Source organism: Microtus oregoni, unplaced genomic scaffold (genome assembly GCF_018167655.1).
Source record: "Microtus oregoni isolate MIOR12 unplaced genomic scaffold, Mior012 000043F_ref0000047, whole genome shotgun sequence".
Classification (NCBI taxonomy): domain Eukaryota; kingdom Metazoa; phylum Chordata; class Mammalia; order Rodentia; family Cricetidae; genus Microtus; species Microtus oregoni.
The window spans coordinates 9207539-9224183 of record NW_024543210.1 but is presented as its reverse complement, the minus strand read 5'-3'; the positions used below and the strand labels follow the sequence as shown (position 1 = coordinate 9224183).

Genomic DNA, 16645 nt, shown 5'->3' with positions numbered 1-16645 from the left:
CAGTGTCAGGCATCCATGAGGAGCCAGGCTGGCTGGTTAGTCCTCAGGGTCTCTCGCGAGTCACACTGTTGCCTGAAGACTTCTCACGTGCTGGAGGTTCCATGTCTAAGGTCACTCTCATGACCATTTTCTTTTCCTGAATGCTGGGGACTGAACCCAAGGTCTTGTGCTTGCTGGGCAATCCCCTACCACTGAGCTAACCCCAGCCCTTTCAAGGTTTTGATGGGAAATCTCTCTGGGCTTACTCAAAGGGCTGAGCTGAGCCCCCACCAACACCACCAAGCTGGCTTGCCAAGAACTTCTAAGGAGGAAGAGAAAGAGAGGAAGGGAGAGAGGGAAAAAGAGAAGAGGAGGAGGAGGGAGAGAAGAGAGGACAGGAGATGAGGAGAAGAAAAAGGAAGATAGGTGAGACTTGGGAAAGATCTGGACAGCTGAGGCTGTCTACTCCCATAATCCCAGCACTAGAGAGGCTGAGTAGAGAGGCTGAGGCAGGGAAACCAGGAGAGTGTTCATAGGTGTGTGGATTAATATCAGGATCTTTGATTTGCTTCCATTGCTCCACCTGTCTGTTTTTATGACAATACCAAGCTGTTTTCATTACTGTAGCTCTGTAATAGACCTTAAACTCAGGGATGGTGGTGCCTCCAGAAGTTCCTTTTTTGTATAATATGGTTTTGGCTATCCTGAGTTTTTTGTTTTTTCCATACGAAGTTGAGCATTGTTCTTTCGAGATCTGTGAAGAATTATATCAGGATTTTGATGGGGACTGCATTGAATCTGTAGATTGCTGTTAGTAAGACTGTGATTTTTACTATGCTAATCCAAGAGCACGAGAGATCTTTCCATTTTCTAATAGCCTTCTTCAATTTCTTTCTTCGAAGACTTAAGATTTTAGTCATATAGATCTTTCACTTCTTAGAGTTACCCCAAGATAGTTGATGTTGTTTGTGGCTTTTGTAAAGGGTGATGTTTCTCTGAGTTCTTTGTCAGCCAGTTTATCATCTGTATATAGGAGGGCTACTGATTTCGTTGAGTTAATCTTGTAACTTCCCACATTATTGAAGGTGTTTATCAGCTGTAGGTGTTTCCTGGTGAAATTTTATGGGTCACTTATGTAAACTATCATATCATCTGCAAGTAGCAAGAGTTTGACTTCTTCCCTTCCAATTTGTATCCTTTTATCTCCTTTTGTTCTTACTGCTCTAACTAGAACTTTGAGTACTATACTGAACAGATATGAAGAAAGTGGGCAGCCTCTATTTCAGTCTTTAAGTCTTGAACCATTGCCTTTACCTGCTTGATTACTTTTTTTTTTGTTTTCTTTAAGGGATTTATTTGTTTCTTCCATTTTTTGTTTGTCTTTTCCTCCATTACATTAAGGGGGTTTTTCATTTTCTCTTTTAAGGACCTCAATCATCTTCATAGAGTTATATTTAAGGTTATTTTCTTCTGCTACATCTGCATTGGGGTGCTTAGTTCTTGCTGTTGTAGAGCCATTAGTTACTGGAGGTGCTGTCTTATTCTTTATGTTGTTGAGTGTTTCCTCACACGGTTGTCTACCCATCTCTTCCTCCAATCAATACAGGGGTAGCCAGTGCTTTAGGGGGTCTTTCTTTCTCCAGTTGGTGTAGTTGGGGGTATGTTTGGCTCCATTGATTGCTCCTTTATGTGCAGGTAGAGAAAAGCCTCCAGTGCTTGCTCTTCTAGGTGCAGGTGCTTCTGTGACTCGTAGGTCATTAATGTGACTGGGTATCACATGCAGAGAATAGTACCAGAAGCTGGCTGGGACACAGGTAATCTTTTCCAGAAGAACTTTTCACTATAGTTTCTGGAAATGGCTTCTGCCACTCACACTTCTACTCCTCCCCAGCAGGGCCTCCCAGTCACACCTCACTGCTCATGCCTCCACTAGAGGGGACACCAGGCCACACCGCTGCTGCTCCAGTGTTTTTCCCTGGTTTGAGCACAAAATAGAAGCAAGGAGACAGTAAAAGTAAAAATTATCAAATTAGACTGCTTCAGAAATAGAGAGATTTATTAGGGACCAAATGTTCAAGTCTTTCTCTTGGGGAGCAATGTGAAGAAGCAAAATATCAGAAAAGAAAGCAACTTTTATAGAACAGCAGGGTAGGAAACTTTGAGCTGATTCAGACTATCTGGATTGGGGGGAACTAGGTACCCATGCTGAGATAGCTGACATTTGTGGGAAGTTTAGGATGACCCCTGGGAAGCATAAATTTGCCATAGGTAATCTCTGATAAACAGAGACCTGCCTTTAGGACTCTGTTTGTCCAGGCAAAAACCTTCATGTTAGGACCAGCCCCTTCATTTGGGAAACTTCATCTTTGGATCTAACTCTGGTGCCTGAGTCTCTATCAACACTGTTGACCCATAACACACACTTGTCATCCTCAAGAGACTAAGACTAAGTTATAATCCTCAAGAAATAAATATCCTGAAGCCATTCTGAATGTGAATGACCTGAGAGCACAGACTTAGGCTACCCAAATTCCATGTCTCAGTGTGGAAGCAGACTCATGAAAACGTTATAGTGTAACTACACAAAGAAAGTGACAAGTCAAAGCAAGTTTGAGATGCGGGGGTGGGAACCTCAGAGAGGTGGCTGCATCAAGATGGGGAGCTTCTCTGCTGGCTGAAGATGTTATCTGCTGGCATTCTTAGTGTTTGTAAGATGTCTATATGTTAATAGAATCTATTGTCATGGGGTTGAGTTCTGATGTGGAGGGAGACAAACAGGCTGTTCCAGAGAGGCAGCACTCAGCCCATGAGAAGGTAACTAGCATCTGGTCCTGCAATGTTCCAATCTCTTCCCAGTACTAAAATTAATATCATCCAGCCAGGCTCTGCAGACACAGAATTCTTTCAGGGATTTCCTTTCACTTCAAGACAAGGCAGCTTTCCTTCAGATGTCTGATGTCAAAGAGGGCTGAGCGAGTGTCTCTTGAGAATACGTCCATTGTTGCCAGACAGGACGGTTACACAGATGGAACAGAGTCGGTCTTTTTTTTTTTTAACCTCTGTTTACTCCCCATCTCCACACTGAACTTTGAACCATTGCAGAAAAAGAAGCTGTGACCTTGAAATCCAGCTAGAGCTGCCTTATTGATTGACACACAGTGATAGATGTTTTCTGCTAGCAAGAGTTTCTAAATTCATGTTAACAGAAATCATCCTGCCTGCCAGCTTCCGGTCAGATCACAGAGCACACTTTGTACGTGCCAGCATTTCCTAAGAGGTGGGAGGTGTTCCTGGTGGGGATAAATAGACCTGAGTGTGCATCAGAGAACGGCACCCCAGGAGAGAAGCAACCCCAAACACTGGACTCCTCTGTCACAGACACTGGCAGCTCTGCAGGTAATACCCATAATTTCTTCTCTCTGGGGACAGTGGAAGGTGCTTTTACAGAACTGCAGTACTGGCAGTGACCCGGGGTCTTGTTTGGAAGAGGGGTGAGGAGTTTTCCTGGGGTACTGGGTTGGAGGCAGGGGACATTTCTTTTTTTTTTTTAATTTACTTATTTATTAAGGATTTCTGCCTCCTCCCCGCCACCGCCTCCCATTTCCCTCCCCCTCCCCCGATCAAGTCCCCCTCCCTCATCAGCTCAAAGAGCAATCAGGGTTCCCTGACCTGTGGGAAGTCCAAGGACCGCCCACCTCCATCCAGGTCTAGTAAGGTGAGCATCCAAACTGCCTAGGCTCCCCCAAAGCCAGTATGTGCAATAGGATCAAAAACCCATTGCCATTGTTCTTGAGTTCTCAGTAGTCCTCATTGTCTGCTATGTTCAGCAAGTCCGGTTTTATCCCATGCTTTTTCAGACCCAGGCCAGCTGGCCTTGGTGAGTTCCCGATAGAACATCCCCATTGTCTCAGTGTGTGGGTGCACCCCTCACAGTCCTGAGTTCCTTGCTCGTGCTCCCTCTCCTTCTGCTCCTGATTTGGACCTTGAGATTTCTGTCCAGTGCTCCAATGTGGGTCTCTGTCTCTGTCTCCTTTCATCGCCTGATGAAGGTTAATATTCAGGAGGATGCCTATATGTTTGTCTTTGGATTCACCTTCTTATTTAGCTTCTCTAGGATCACAAATTATAAGCTCAATTTCCTTTATTTATGGCTAGAAACCAAATATGAGTGAGTACATTCCATGTTCCTCTTTTTGGGTCTGGCTTACCTCACTCAGGATAGTGTTTTCTATTTCTATCCATTTGTATGCAAAATTCAAGAAGTCCTTGTTTTTTACTGCTGAGTAATACTCTAATATGTATATATTCCATGCTTTCTTCATCCATTATTCCATTGAAGGGCATCTAGGTTGTTTCCAGGTTCTGGCTATTACAAACAATGCTGCTATGAACATAGTTGAGCATATACTTTTGTTGTATGATAGGGCCTCTCTTGGGTATATTCCCAGGAGTGGTATTGCTGTGTCCAGGGGTAGGTTGATCCCGAATTTCCTGAGAAACCGCCACACTGCTTTCCAGAGTGGTAGCACAAGTTTGCATTCCCACCAGCAATGGATGAGTGTACCCCTTTCTCCACAACCTCTCCAGAAAAGGCTATCATTGGTGTTTTTTATTTTAGCCATTCTTACAGGTGTAAGATGGTATCTTAAAGTTGTCTTGATTTGCATTTCCCTGATTGCTAAGGAAGTTGAGCATGACCTTAAGTGTATTTTGGCCATTTGAAGTTCTTCTGTTGAGAATTCTCTGTTCAGCTCAGTGCCCCATTTTATAATTGGGTTGATTAGCCTTTTACGGTCTAGTTTCTTGAGTTCTTTTTTTTTTTAATTTATTTATTTATTAAGGATTTCTGCCTCGTCCCCACAACCGCTTCCCATTTCCCTCCCCCTCCCCCGATCAAGTCCCCCCCCCTCATCTGCTCGAAGAGCAATCAGGGTTCCCTGACCTGTGGGAAGCCCAAGGACTGCCCACCTCTATCCAGGTCTCGTAAGGTGAGCATTCAAACTGCCTAGGCTCCCACAAAGCCAGTACGTGCAGTAGGATCAAAAACCCACTGCAATTGTTCTTGAATTCTCAGTATTCCTCATTGTCCGCTATGTTCAGCTAGTCCGGATTTATTCCATGCTTTTTCAGACCTAGGCCAGCTGGCCTTGGTGAGATCCCAATAGAACATCCCCATTGTCTTAGTGTGTGGGTGCACCCCTCATGGTCCTGAATTCCTTGCTCGTGCTCCGTCTCCTTCTGCTCCTGATTTGGACCTTGAGATTTCTGTCCGGTGCTCCCGTGTGGGTCTCTGTCTCTGTCTCCTTTCATCGCCTGATGAAGGTTAATATTCCTGAGGATGCCTATGTGTTTGTCTTTGGATTCACCTTATTTAGCTTCTCTAGGAACATGAATTATAGGCTCAATGTCCTTTATTTATGGCTAGAAACCAAATATGAGTGAGTACATCCCATGTTCCTCTTTTTGGGTCTGGCTTACCTCACTCAGGATAGTGTTTTCTATTTCCATCCATTTGTATGCAAAATTCAAGAAGTCCTTGTTTTTTACTGCTGAGTAATACTCTAATATGTATATATTCCATACTTTCTTCATCCATTCTTCCGTTGAAGGGCATCTAGGTTGTTTCCAGGTTCTGGCTATTACAAACAATGCTGCCATGAACATAGTTGAGCATATACTTTTGTTGTATGATAGGGCCTCTCTTGGGTATATTCCCAAGAGTGGTATTGCTGGATCCAGGGGTAGGTTGATCCCGAATTTCCTGAGAAACCGCCACACTGCTTTCCAGAGTGGTAGCACAAGTTTGCATTCCCACCAGCAATGGATGAGTGTACCCCTTTCTCCACAACCTCTCCAGAAAAGGCTATCATTGGTGTTTTTTATTTTAGCCATTCTTACAGGTGTAAGATGGTATCTTAAAGTTGTCTTGATTTGCATTTCCCTGATTGCTAAGGAAGTTGAGCATGACCTTAAGTGTATTTTGGCCATTTGAAGTTCTTCTGTTGAGAATTCTCTGTTCAGCTCAGTGCCCCATTTTATAATTGGGTTGATTAGCCTTTTACGGTCTAGTTTCTTGAGTTCTTTATATATATTGGAGATCAGACCTTTGTCAGTTGCGGGGTTGGTGAAGATCTTCTCGCAGTAAGTGGGTTGCCTTTTTGTCTTAGTGATAGTGTCCTTTGCTTTACAGAAGCTTCTCAGTCTCAGGAGGTCCCATTTATTCAATGAGGCCCTTAATGTCAGTGCTTCTGGGGTTATACGTAGGAAGTGGTCACCTGTGCCCATGTGTTGTAGAGTACTTCCGACTTTCTCTTCTATCAGGTTCAGTGTGTTTGGACTGATATTGAGGTCTTTAATCCATTTGGTCTTAAGTTTTGTGCATGGTGACAGATATGGATCTATTTTCATTCTTCTACAGATTGACATCCAGTTTTGCCAGCACAATTTGTTGAAGATGCTCTCTTTTTTCCATTGTATACTTTTAGCTCCTTTATCGAAAATCAGGTGTTCATAGGTTTGTGGGTTAAAGTCAGGGTCTTCGATTCCATTGGTCGACTTCTCTGTTTTTATGCCAATACCAAGCTGTTTTCAATACTGTAGCTCTGTAATAGAGTTTGAAGTCAGGGACAACCCTTTATTGTATAAGATTGTTTTGGCTATCCTGGGTTTTTTGTTTTTCCATATAAAGTTGATTATTGTCTTCTCCAGATCTGTGAAGAATTTTGATGGGATTTTGATGGGGATTGCATTGAATCTATAGATTGCTTTTGGTAGAATTGCCATTTTTACTATGTTGATCCTCCCAATCCAAGAGCAAGGGAGGTCCTTCCATTTCCTGGTGTCCTCTTCAATTTCTTTCTTCAAAGACTTAAAGTTCTTGTCAAATAGATCTTTCACATCCTTGGTCAGAGTTACCCCAAGATATTTTATGCTATTTGTGGCTATCATGAAAGGTGATGCTTCTCTGATTTCCCTCTCTACTTCCTTATCCTTAGTGTATAGGAAGGCAACTGATTTTTTGGAGTTGATCTTGTATCCTGCCACATTACTAAAGGTGTTTATCAGCTGTAGGAGTTCTTTGGTAGAGTTTTTGGGGTTGCTTATGTATACTATCATATCATCTGCAAATAATGAAAGCTTAACTTCTTCCTTTTCAATACGAATCTCCTTGATTCCCTTATGTTGTCTTATTGCTATTGCTAGAACTTCAAGCACTATATTGAAGAGGTATGGAGAGAGTGGCCATCCTTGTCGTGTTCCTGATTTTAGTGGGATGGCTTTGAGTTTTTCTCCGTTTAATTTAATGTTAGCTGTCGGCTTGCTGTAAATAGCCTTTATTATATTTAGGTATGACCCTTGTATCCCTAATTTCTCCAAGATTTTTATCATAAAGGGGTGTTGAATTTTGTTGAATGCTTTTTCAGCATCTAATGAAATGATCATATGGTTTTTTTCTATCAGTTTATTTATATGGTAGATTACATTGATAGATTTGCATATGTTGAACCAGCCCTGCATCTCTGGGATGAAGCCTACTTGGTCATAATGGATAATTTTTCTAATGTGTTCTTGGATTCGGTTTGCCAGTATTTTATTGAGAATTTTTGCGTCGATATTCATGAGTGAGATAGACCTGTAATTCTCTTTCTTGGTTGGGTCTTTGTGTGGTTTTGGTATCAGGGTAACTGTAGCTTCATAAAAGGAATTTGGCAATGACTCTTCTGTTTCTATATTGTGAAATACATTAAGGAGTATATGTATTAGTTCTTCTTGGAAGTTCTGGTAGAATTCTGCATTGAAACCATCTGGTCCTGAGCTTTTTTTGGAAGGGAGATTTTTGATAACAGTTTCTAATTCTTCGTGAGTAACAGGTCTATTTAGATCATTCACCTGGTCTTGGTTTAGCTTTGGTATATGGTACTTATTTAAAAAAATGTCCATTTCTTTTGTATTTTCCAGTTTTGTGGCATATAGGCTTTTGTAGTAAGGTCTAATGATTCTCTGAATTTCCTCTGTGTCTGTGGTTATTTCCCCCTTTTCATTTCTGATCTTATTTATTTGCGTGTTCTCTCTCTATCCTTTAATTAGTTTGGATAGGGGTTTGTCGATCTTGCTGATTTTCTCCAAGAACCAACTTTTTGTTTCATTGATTTTTTGGACTGTTTTCTGTGTTTCTATTTTGTTGATTTCCACCCTCAGTTTTATTATTTCCAGTCTTCTACTTCTCCTGGGCGCGTCTGCTTCTTTTTTTTTTTCTAGAGCTTTCAGGTGTGTTGTTAAGTCGGCAGGGGACATTTCTCGGTGCACATAAATCTTATCGGTCTAAGTCTTCCTGTCTATGGAAGATGCGGGTGTCATGGGCTCTGCTCCTGGAGACTGAATGGAGCCTGTTCCTTCCCACCCTCCACAGGGAGAAAGTATTGAGACCTTATCTAGACTAGGTGCTGCTGTCATAGCTGTGAGGAGACAGGAATGCTGCAGAGTACCCCTGTGGGAGGTGACATCTCTGCTATGCTTGTAGCTGACAGGACACCTTGGTATCGGGAACCCCAATTCCCTAGAAGCACTCATGGCCAAGAAGAGGGGCTCCACCCTTTCATAGCCAGGAAAAGAAGACAACAGCTTAGCCACCCAGCCAAGTCTCCTGCACAAACAGACTAGCCTGTTTTCTGTGGAAATAATTTTGAGGTAAAATACATTTGAATGCTTTTTCAAAGAAATGGATGCATCAGTCTGACAGGAAACACAGGGTAGAGGCAGCTGAAGACCCTGACCCCTCTGCAATCATGTGACAGCTTTGGAGACATGTAGCTCAGCTCCAATACCTCCCTCCCCTGCTGTCTCCATTCTCCTCTTAGGTTCTTCTAGTCTTCTCTCCCCTCCACCTTCCCCTTGGCTCCCTCATCTGACCCCTCCCTCCTGCACCTCTTCTCCTTCCCCCTATTCACTCCACTTTCTCACTCCTGCTTCATTTCCCCATCTTGTCTTCTCTCCTTGCTATCCGTCTTCGCCATCATCCCTTTCCTCTCATGTCTCTAGTTCTCTTCTGAACTCACCTATAGACGGGACAGAGGCTAAATTTGGGCACCAATGTTTACCATGATCACAAGCTTTCAAATGTGGTCTTTTAGGATGCTAGCTGCTCCTACTCCACGGGTGTGTGGAGGAGATGGCCCTCAAAACATTCCCTACAAATGCTCCCAATTACCATAATAAGCCTGACACTTTCACTAATAGCAAGTCCTGGGCGACTCACCAGGCTGCCCAGAGATGTCCACCCATTTGTTTGGTAACACACAGCCATCTTGACAGTTGAAATGAAATATGGTCCAGGGGTCAGAGACTGGGAAGACATTCCTTTTTCTACCTTCTAGGAGGCCTTCCAAGCTGAGACACAAACCACCATGTGGAATTCTGGCAGGGCTGAAAGAACCAAATCCTATTAGTCCTAATGTCTGTTCTCAAGGGTGGCCAGGCATTAGCACTGCAACAGATATCTGCCTGACTTCCTCTCAATTAGCCCACCCCATGCCCTGAAACATGAATCAGATGTAGCCCAGGACAGTGAAACGTCACGACATATCATCTGGAGGTTGGGGTGTGCCATTTGCTAGTGATATAATTCAAGGATCCCTCACTAAGACCTGACTAGAAATTGGTGCTGTGGGATGGGGCACAAGTGCAGATTAAGAGTATTCATTGATTTCTTATGAGTCCTTATGAAAAGGAGAATCTAAGATTACACAAGGCTTTTGCCCATCCCCAGGTTCTTGTCTTCCTTCCTTTGTGACCCTGGCTTGTCCCTTTGTCTTTATGGATCCTGACTCTCTATGAGGAAATTGACTACTACAGCATTGCTTTATCCAGTGGTGACAGGGTGCATGGGATCTGGTGTTGCCATTTGAGTGGCCAGAGCATCTCATGTGGACAGCCCCAAAGGCAGAAAGAAGCAGCAGAACAGGGATATAATTCAGGCCAGGAAGGAGGAGTAGGAGATGATACCACCAGGACCTCCCAGACTCAAAAGATCATTCTTTTCAGCAGGAGAAGAGAGATGATGGCCATCATTGTAGCTCTTGTACTTTTGATTGCTGGGTTCTGCCCTGCTGTTCTCTGCCAACCAGATGGTACAATAGGAACCACAGTCCAAGAAGAAAAAAATAATGGGGCAAGAGTGGACAGTCTAGCACTGGCCTCAATCAATACTGACTTCGCCTTCAGCGTCTACAAGGAGCTGGCTTTGGAGAATCCAGATAAAAACATTGTCTTCTCCCCACTCAGCATCTCAGCTGCCTTGGCAGTCCTGTCCCTGGGAGCAAGCAACAACACTCTACAAGAGATTCTAGAAGGTCTCAAGTTCAATCTCACAGAGACCCCTGAGGCAGACATCCACCGGGGATTTGGGCAGCTCCTCCACATGCTCAGCCAGCCAAATGACCAGGTACAGATCAATATAGGCAGCACCATGTTTGTTGAAAAGCGCCTGCAGATCCTGGCAGAGTTCAAGGAGAAGGCAAGGGCGCTGTACCAGGCTGAGGCCTCAAGTGTCGACTTCCAGCAGCCTCATGAAGTCAAAAACCTCATCAATGACTATGTGAGGAAACAGACCCATGGGAAGATCAAGGACCTGATCTCAGGCCTGGATAAGAATGCATTAATGGTGCTGGTGAATTACATCTACTTTAAAGGTGAGGATGGGCCCTGTTTTATGGGGGTTGGAGAGGGTGTTGGCTGTGTACCTTGTGTTCATACACTGAGCACTGGAAATGAGAGGCTCATGGCCTTGGAGACCTGGGTGCCTAACTTCTGATTACTAACATGCATTACTTCCTATCTGACTGTGCAGAAGTCATGTCTTCTCTCTGTAGACTAGATATCTTGGTCAATATTCTATTGCTGTGAAGAGACACCATAACCACGGCTGCTCTTATAAAGGAAAACATTTAATGGGGTGGTGGGCTCACTTACAGGTCAGAGGTTCAGTCCATTATCATCATGATGGGGCATGTCAGTGTGCAGCAGACATGGTGCTGGAGTGGTACCTGAGAGGCCCTCATCTTGTAAACAACAGGAAGTGGTCAGAGACACTGGGTGGTATCTTGAGCATTTATGAGACCTCAGAGCCTACCTCCACAGTGACATGCTTCCTCCAACAAGACCAAACTTACTCTAACAAAGCCACAGCTCCTAATAATTCCACTCCCCCTGAGCTTATGGGAGCCAATTGCATTCAATCTACACAGGAGTCCCTCACTCAACCCACTCTGCCATGTCTAATACTCTCCTATACAGTCCATCTGCTAGGGAACCTCATCCCTAGGAGGATCCAGGTCCTTCCTGACCTAAGAAGCCTGGGAACACCAATCTTAAAGGGAAAGTAGTGTGGTTCACAATTGTTATGGGGAGTTTCTCTGCTGGGCCTCTCTCCTGAGCCTTTTCTGTAAGGCTGGACCTGGTCATGGGAAAGCAAGGACTGAGGAGAGCCATTAGTGAGAGCGAGGTGTCAGCCAGGGAGTGGTCTGTGTTTAGTGTCTGACTGCTTCTTGGAATTTTAGTTTGTAAAATTAGGAACCCAGGCAGCCTGCAGGGTCACAGTACTAAAGATACACTCCTGGGACAGGGGGATAAGAAAGTTGGGAGACTAGGCTGAAATTGCTGCAGGTAACGGTTGGTAGGGAGACACCCAGCGGCCAAATCTGCAAAACTCTGTGATAGACCAAGGAGTGGGGCAATGGTCCACACAATGATGCCAGGTAAAAAGCTCCATGAGACTAGAGCTGTGATAGATTTGGGACTCTGAACTTTGGATAGTCTAGGGCAGGTGGAGTGCTGCCTCTGGGACAATAGACAGAAAACCAATTGACCATGGACAGAGGAGGACAGGGGGACAGAGGACAAAGTCCAGGATGGCTCCAGAGCAGCTGTGCTCTGAAAAGAAGGGAAGCAGAGAGATGGCCTGAAGGATGGGACCGCAGGATGTGTCTCCCTCTGCTGGACACAGGACCCAAGCTCCAAGGCTGCTAGGCTGTGAGGTGAGGATGTATGTTTATGGGCTGGATCCTGATTCCAAGTGATTGTCAAAGTACCAAGGCCCCCTCTCCACCCAGGTTGTATTGCAGATAGTCACATGTACTTGGGATGTAGTGGAAGTGTGAATAGGATATTTTTGATTCATGGACAAGAACGTAGCCAACGTGGGAGAAGAGGACTCATTACCCATATCTTAGTCAACCAATTATGGGATCCTGGTCATCCAACTCAGGGAAGTTGCAAATCTCATGAGTTTCAATCTAAATCTACTGTTGACTTCGGGCATTGACTTCTATTAAAGTGGACCAATAATCATAAAAACCCAGAGACAGATTTTGGGGTTCAAGCTGAAGATCAGAAAAGAAAAGCAGCCAACTGCTAGAGAGTTCTTATCTCCATGACATTTTAGACTCAACGAGAGCAAGTTCCTATCTATTTCGCTTTATATCCCTTTCTAATGCTGGTATTAAAGGCAAGCACCCCCCGCCCCCCAGACTGTATTGCATTAGCCACACAAGTTATTGTGTGGCTGCTGGGATTAAAGATGTGTGCCACCACTGCCTGACCTATATGGCTAGCTTTGTACTCTGATCTTCAGGTAAGCTTTATTAATTAAAACACAAACATTGACAAACATCACAGAGTGAGAGAATAGAGTCTCTTTTGTCTTCTAGACATGGGTCCCCTGAGGAAGAAGGTTTCCCCAACTCTCCCAGGCCCCAGTCTCAGCACCTTCACTTTAAGTCTGGTACACACCCCAGCCTCAGATCCCCAGCTGTTTTTCAGCTCCCTCAAGTAGGGAAGCTTTGGTTTGAGTTCCCTTTCCAAGCCTGCGGATCACTTCTCACTCACAGTTCTGCATCTGCCAATGTTTTTTTTTTTTTTCTGACCTAGATTATGTAACCAGGAGGGAACTCGGTGTTGTGGGGGATGGATTGTGGAAGACTGTCAAGACTGGGGAATGGGGCGGAAACAGGGTGGAGGTGGGGTCTCTCTGCTGCTTTACAAGCTGATGACCTACTCCACATTTAGGGAAATGGAGGATGCCCTTTTACCCCCAGCGAACACGTGAGTCTAACTTCTATTTGGACAACAAGAGGACAGTGAAGGTGCCCATGATGCACGATGTGTTTCTGATCACACCCTACTTCCGGGATGAGGATCTGTCCTGCACTGTGGTGGAGCTGAAGTACACAGGCAATGCCAGCGCCCTGTTCATCCTCCCTGACCAAGGCAAGATGCAGCAGGTGGAAGCCAGCCTGCAGCCAGAGACCCTGAGAAAGTGGAGGGACTCTCTGAGGCCCAGGTGCGTGTCCTCTGCAACCAGAGCTGGCCTGGGTCCCTATCCTACTGTCAGCCTGAGGCCAGTGTCCCTGTACCTCAGAACCTCACTAGCACCCAGTGTAATGGGTTGAGAGTCCGCAGAGACCGGCAGATTGGGAGTGGCTTTACCTCTGCTTACTCTGTAGTGTGGGGACTGCGTTTTCTGTCATTTTTGTTGTTCACAAGATGACATCAGCTAGAGCAGGAACTGAGGATTCCTTTGTCTCCCAGGCTGTAATTACACGGAATCCTGCATGGGTGTGGGAGGGCAGAGGGAGTGAGGGTGAGAGGAGATCAGCTCTGAGAATCAGCTCTGCCCTGTGCAGCCATCGCATCCCCTCATCACTCATTCATTCACCAGTGTGCAATGATGACTTGAAGACCTACTATGTGCTGTGTTCTAATTAAATCCAGAGAGTATATCAGAGGCTAAAGCACAAAATTTCTTACCTTTGTGGGCTCATCGTGCCACTTAGGAAGAGAGATTAGGGAGACAGAAATGAAACCAATATTATTTGACTTGTTAAAAGATAATGAGTTGTGAGATTGAGAAGAGGAAGGTCTAAGGCTAAAAACCAGCTGAATTCAGGTGGGGTGTGCAGTTGCAAACAGGTGGATCATGAGATGGAGTCTGAGTCCACACAACAAGGGAAGGACTGCATTTGTGGGAGCAAAGCGTTTCTGGAAAGGACACACCTGGTACCATGCCTTGTTGCCCCTCCAGCACTGTTAGGTAATTAAGGCCTCAGGAAAAGCAAATGATGTGAAGGAGGCACTAATGGAAAGATTACATCTTCCCAGTGAGAGGGCGGGTGCAGATCTGCCCAGCTACAGTGTGCTTTGAAAGGTTTCAAAAGGTTGAAACATATAGTTACATGACTCTTACATTTCTCTTTCCATTCTCAGGGAAATCAATGAGCTCTCCCTGCCCAAGTTCTCCATCTCCACTGCCTACAGCCTGGAGAGATCCCTTCCTCAGCTGGGCATCAGGGAAGTCTTCTCCACACAGGCTGACCTGTCTGGAATCACAGGGGCCAAGGACCTCAGCGTCTCTCAGGTAAGCCAAGACACACTGGGTTGTTTTCACTGGTGAATGTGGGTGGTGAGGGCAGGTGTGTGGGAGATGGCAAAGTGTGAGAAAGCCTGCATTTCTGAGATTCCCTCATCCAGGGAGAGCTGGGTTACAGCCTAGATACATATACTCCTGCTGGATACCATGCAGCCAATTCTCCTCTATCCTGTGAACATAACCTCACCCAGGAGCCTTGGTGGGAAGGAGCCTGCACCTGGTCTTTGGCCCTCAATCACACTAACCAGCAATGTTTTGTGGATGCCTCCCACAATCCACTTCGCTCACAGCCACGCCAGCAGTTCTTGTCTAGCACACAGAACTGGAGCAGTAAAGGAAATAACAACTGATGTATGCAGTTGAGATGAAAAACTTAAGAATAGGAGAGGCGGTGCCTTAGGACCGCACGTTACATTCCCAGATGCACAGCATGGCAATGCCTGGTGTTCTGTGCAGTGCCCACTTAAGCCCGGGCTCTAATCTGTACCCGCAGATCATGGCAGTCTAGGAAAGAGAAGTCATGCCCTGTTCATTACTGTTGTATTCCCAAGGAGGCACACTGGCCGCTCCCGGTTGTTTTCCCGGAAGGGGCCTGTGGAGTATGGACTGTTTTTGGCTCCACCCATCCTCAGTGTGTAGTGAGTTTGAGATCAGCAGAGATTCTCAGAGACAGAGCAGACCTAGAGTGTGCCTTGTCTCACACCCTGAGCAGAGATTGGTTGACACCAGGGGCAGAGCTCATGATAGGCACAAGTTCACAAGCAGCTGAGGCCAGCAGTGGATGCTCCAGGAATCTCCTCTGCTGCCCTCCCTGGTCTCCAGTGAGTGATGTCTTTCTCCTACAGGTGGTCCACAAGGCTGTGCTGGACGTGACTGAGACAGGCACAGAAGCAGCGGCTGCCACGGGAATGATATTGATGGGATCGGCTCTAATTTTGGATCCTCTGGAAGTGCATTTTGACAGGCCGTTCCTGATGATTATCTCTGACACAAATACTCAGACTTCACTCTTTATGGCCAAAATTACAAATCCCAAGGGAAACTAGAACTTCCCAAGTGGTGAGGCTTCCTCTTGGGAGCCAGGGATTGAGCCTGTATGTGGGTCTCTCTGTGCATTTTGGCCACCATGCTCTGATTGGCTGTGGTGTGCCTGGACTGGACAGTGGCAGTGACTATCTGTATGACTCGACCGTGCACAGGGTCCTGTGGACAGACAGTGTCAGGTTCCCGTCCTCTTGGCAGCACTAGCTCTGCTCCTGAGCCTGAACTCTGTCTTTGTGGCCCCTCCCTCCTGCCTCTTCTCTATGTGCCTCTGCCCAAAGCTCGGTCCCTGGCAGGTAGACTCAGTTCATAACTAGGCTCCTGGTTATGTCTGCCTTCATGTTCCTCAGCCTTCATGGGACTATGCACACTTAGAGGTCAACCATGTTGACCTCACGCCCAGGATTTAGAAGGAAACCAACCACCCTGAGTCAATTTCCAACGTCTGCGACCACTTGGTGTTCAGTTCCTGCCTCTCCCTTTTCCTCTTTCAGGCTCTGCCAACCCCTGTCCCTTGCAGGGTGTCCTGGTCCTGCCCACATCCTGCATTGTGTTGGAGCACTTGCTCCTGCAGCTTCCTGAAGCTGGTTGGTCCGACCAGCTCCTTTTCTCCTAGTACAGCTGTTAGTATTTAGGCATCTGTACCAGCCTGACCTTGGGGTACACATCCTCAGCCACTAAGAGTGCCTCCTGTGTAGTCGTTTCCTTTTAAAATGGTCCTGCCCTCCTTCCCCTCCCGTGTGTGTGTGTGTGTGTGTGTGTGTGTTTCTTTCTCTCTGTGTGTGATTCTCTGCTCCTCTTTTCTATTCTACTGCTCCTGTCTCCAGAGGCTGGTCTTCCCCTCACCTGCCCCGTTTTTCCATCCCCAATCACTTCTCCCCCAATAAATCCCCCACACACCTGAGCTGTGCCACATGGTGCCTTTCTTTTGCACACTGCTTTTTAAAATTACAACATTTTAAAGTGGTATTGGCGCAAATGTCCAGAGCCTTACAGCAGTAACACAGCACATGATGTAGCGACATATGGCTGTAGGCTGGCTAGGCCCTTGCCTGAGACCTGACAGGTGCATCTTGCTGCGTGACATGAGGCAGGCTGGTTTAATGCCTGAACGTTAATAATCCCACATTTCGCTTATTACAAAAAAAAATGGGGAAATGAAAGGACTTCTCAAGACTACATCTAGCTGACCCAGGGCATGGG

The 16645-nt window shown here is 45.7% G+C and overlaps 1 protein-coding gene across 1 annotated transcript; it reads left to right on the top strand.

The window, feature by feature from the left end:
• Positions 1-3291: 3291 nt before the first annotated feature.
• On the top strand, positions 3292-16346 carry LOC121434396 (serine protease inhibitor A3N-like). Its single transcript, XM_041633305.1, has 5 exons — positions 3292-3375; positions 10021-10667; positions 13042-13315; positions 14239-14389; positions 15247-16346. Exons 2-5 carry the CDS (start codon positions 10034-10036, stop codon positions 15445-15447), a joined length of 1260 nt encoding a protein of 419 aa, XP_041489239.1. The 5' UTR covers positions 3292-3375; positions 10021-10033; the 3' UTR covers positions 15448-16346.
• Positions 16347-16645: the final 299 nt, after the last annotated feature.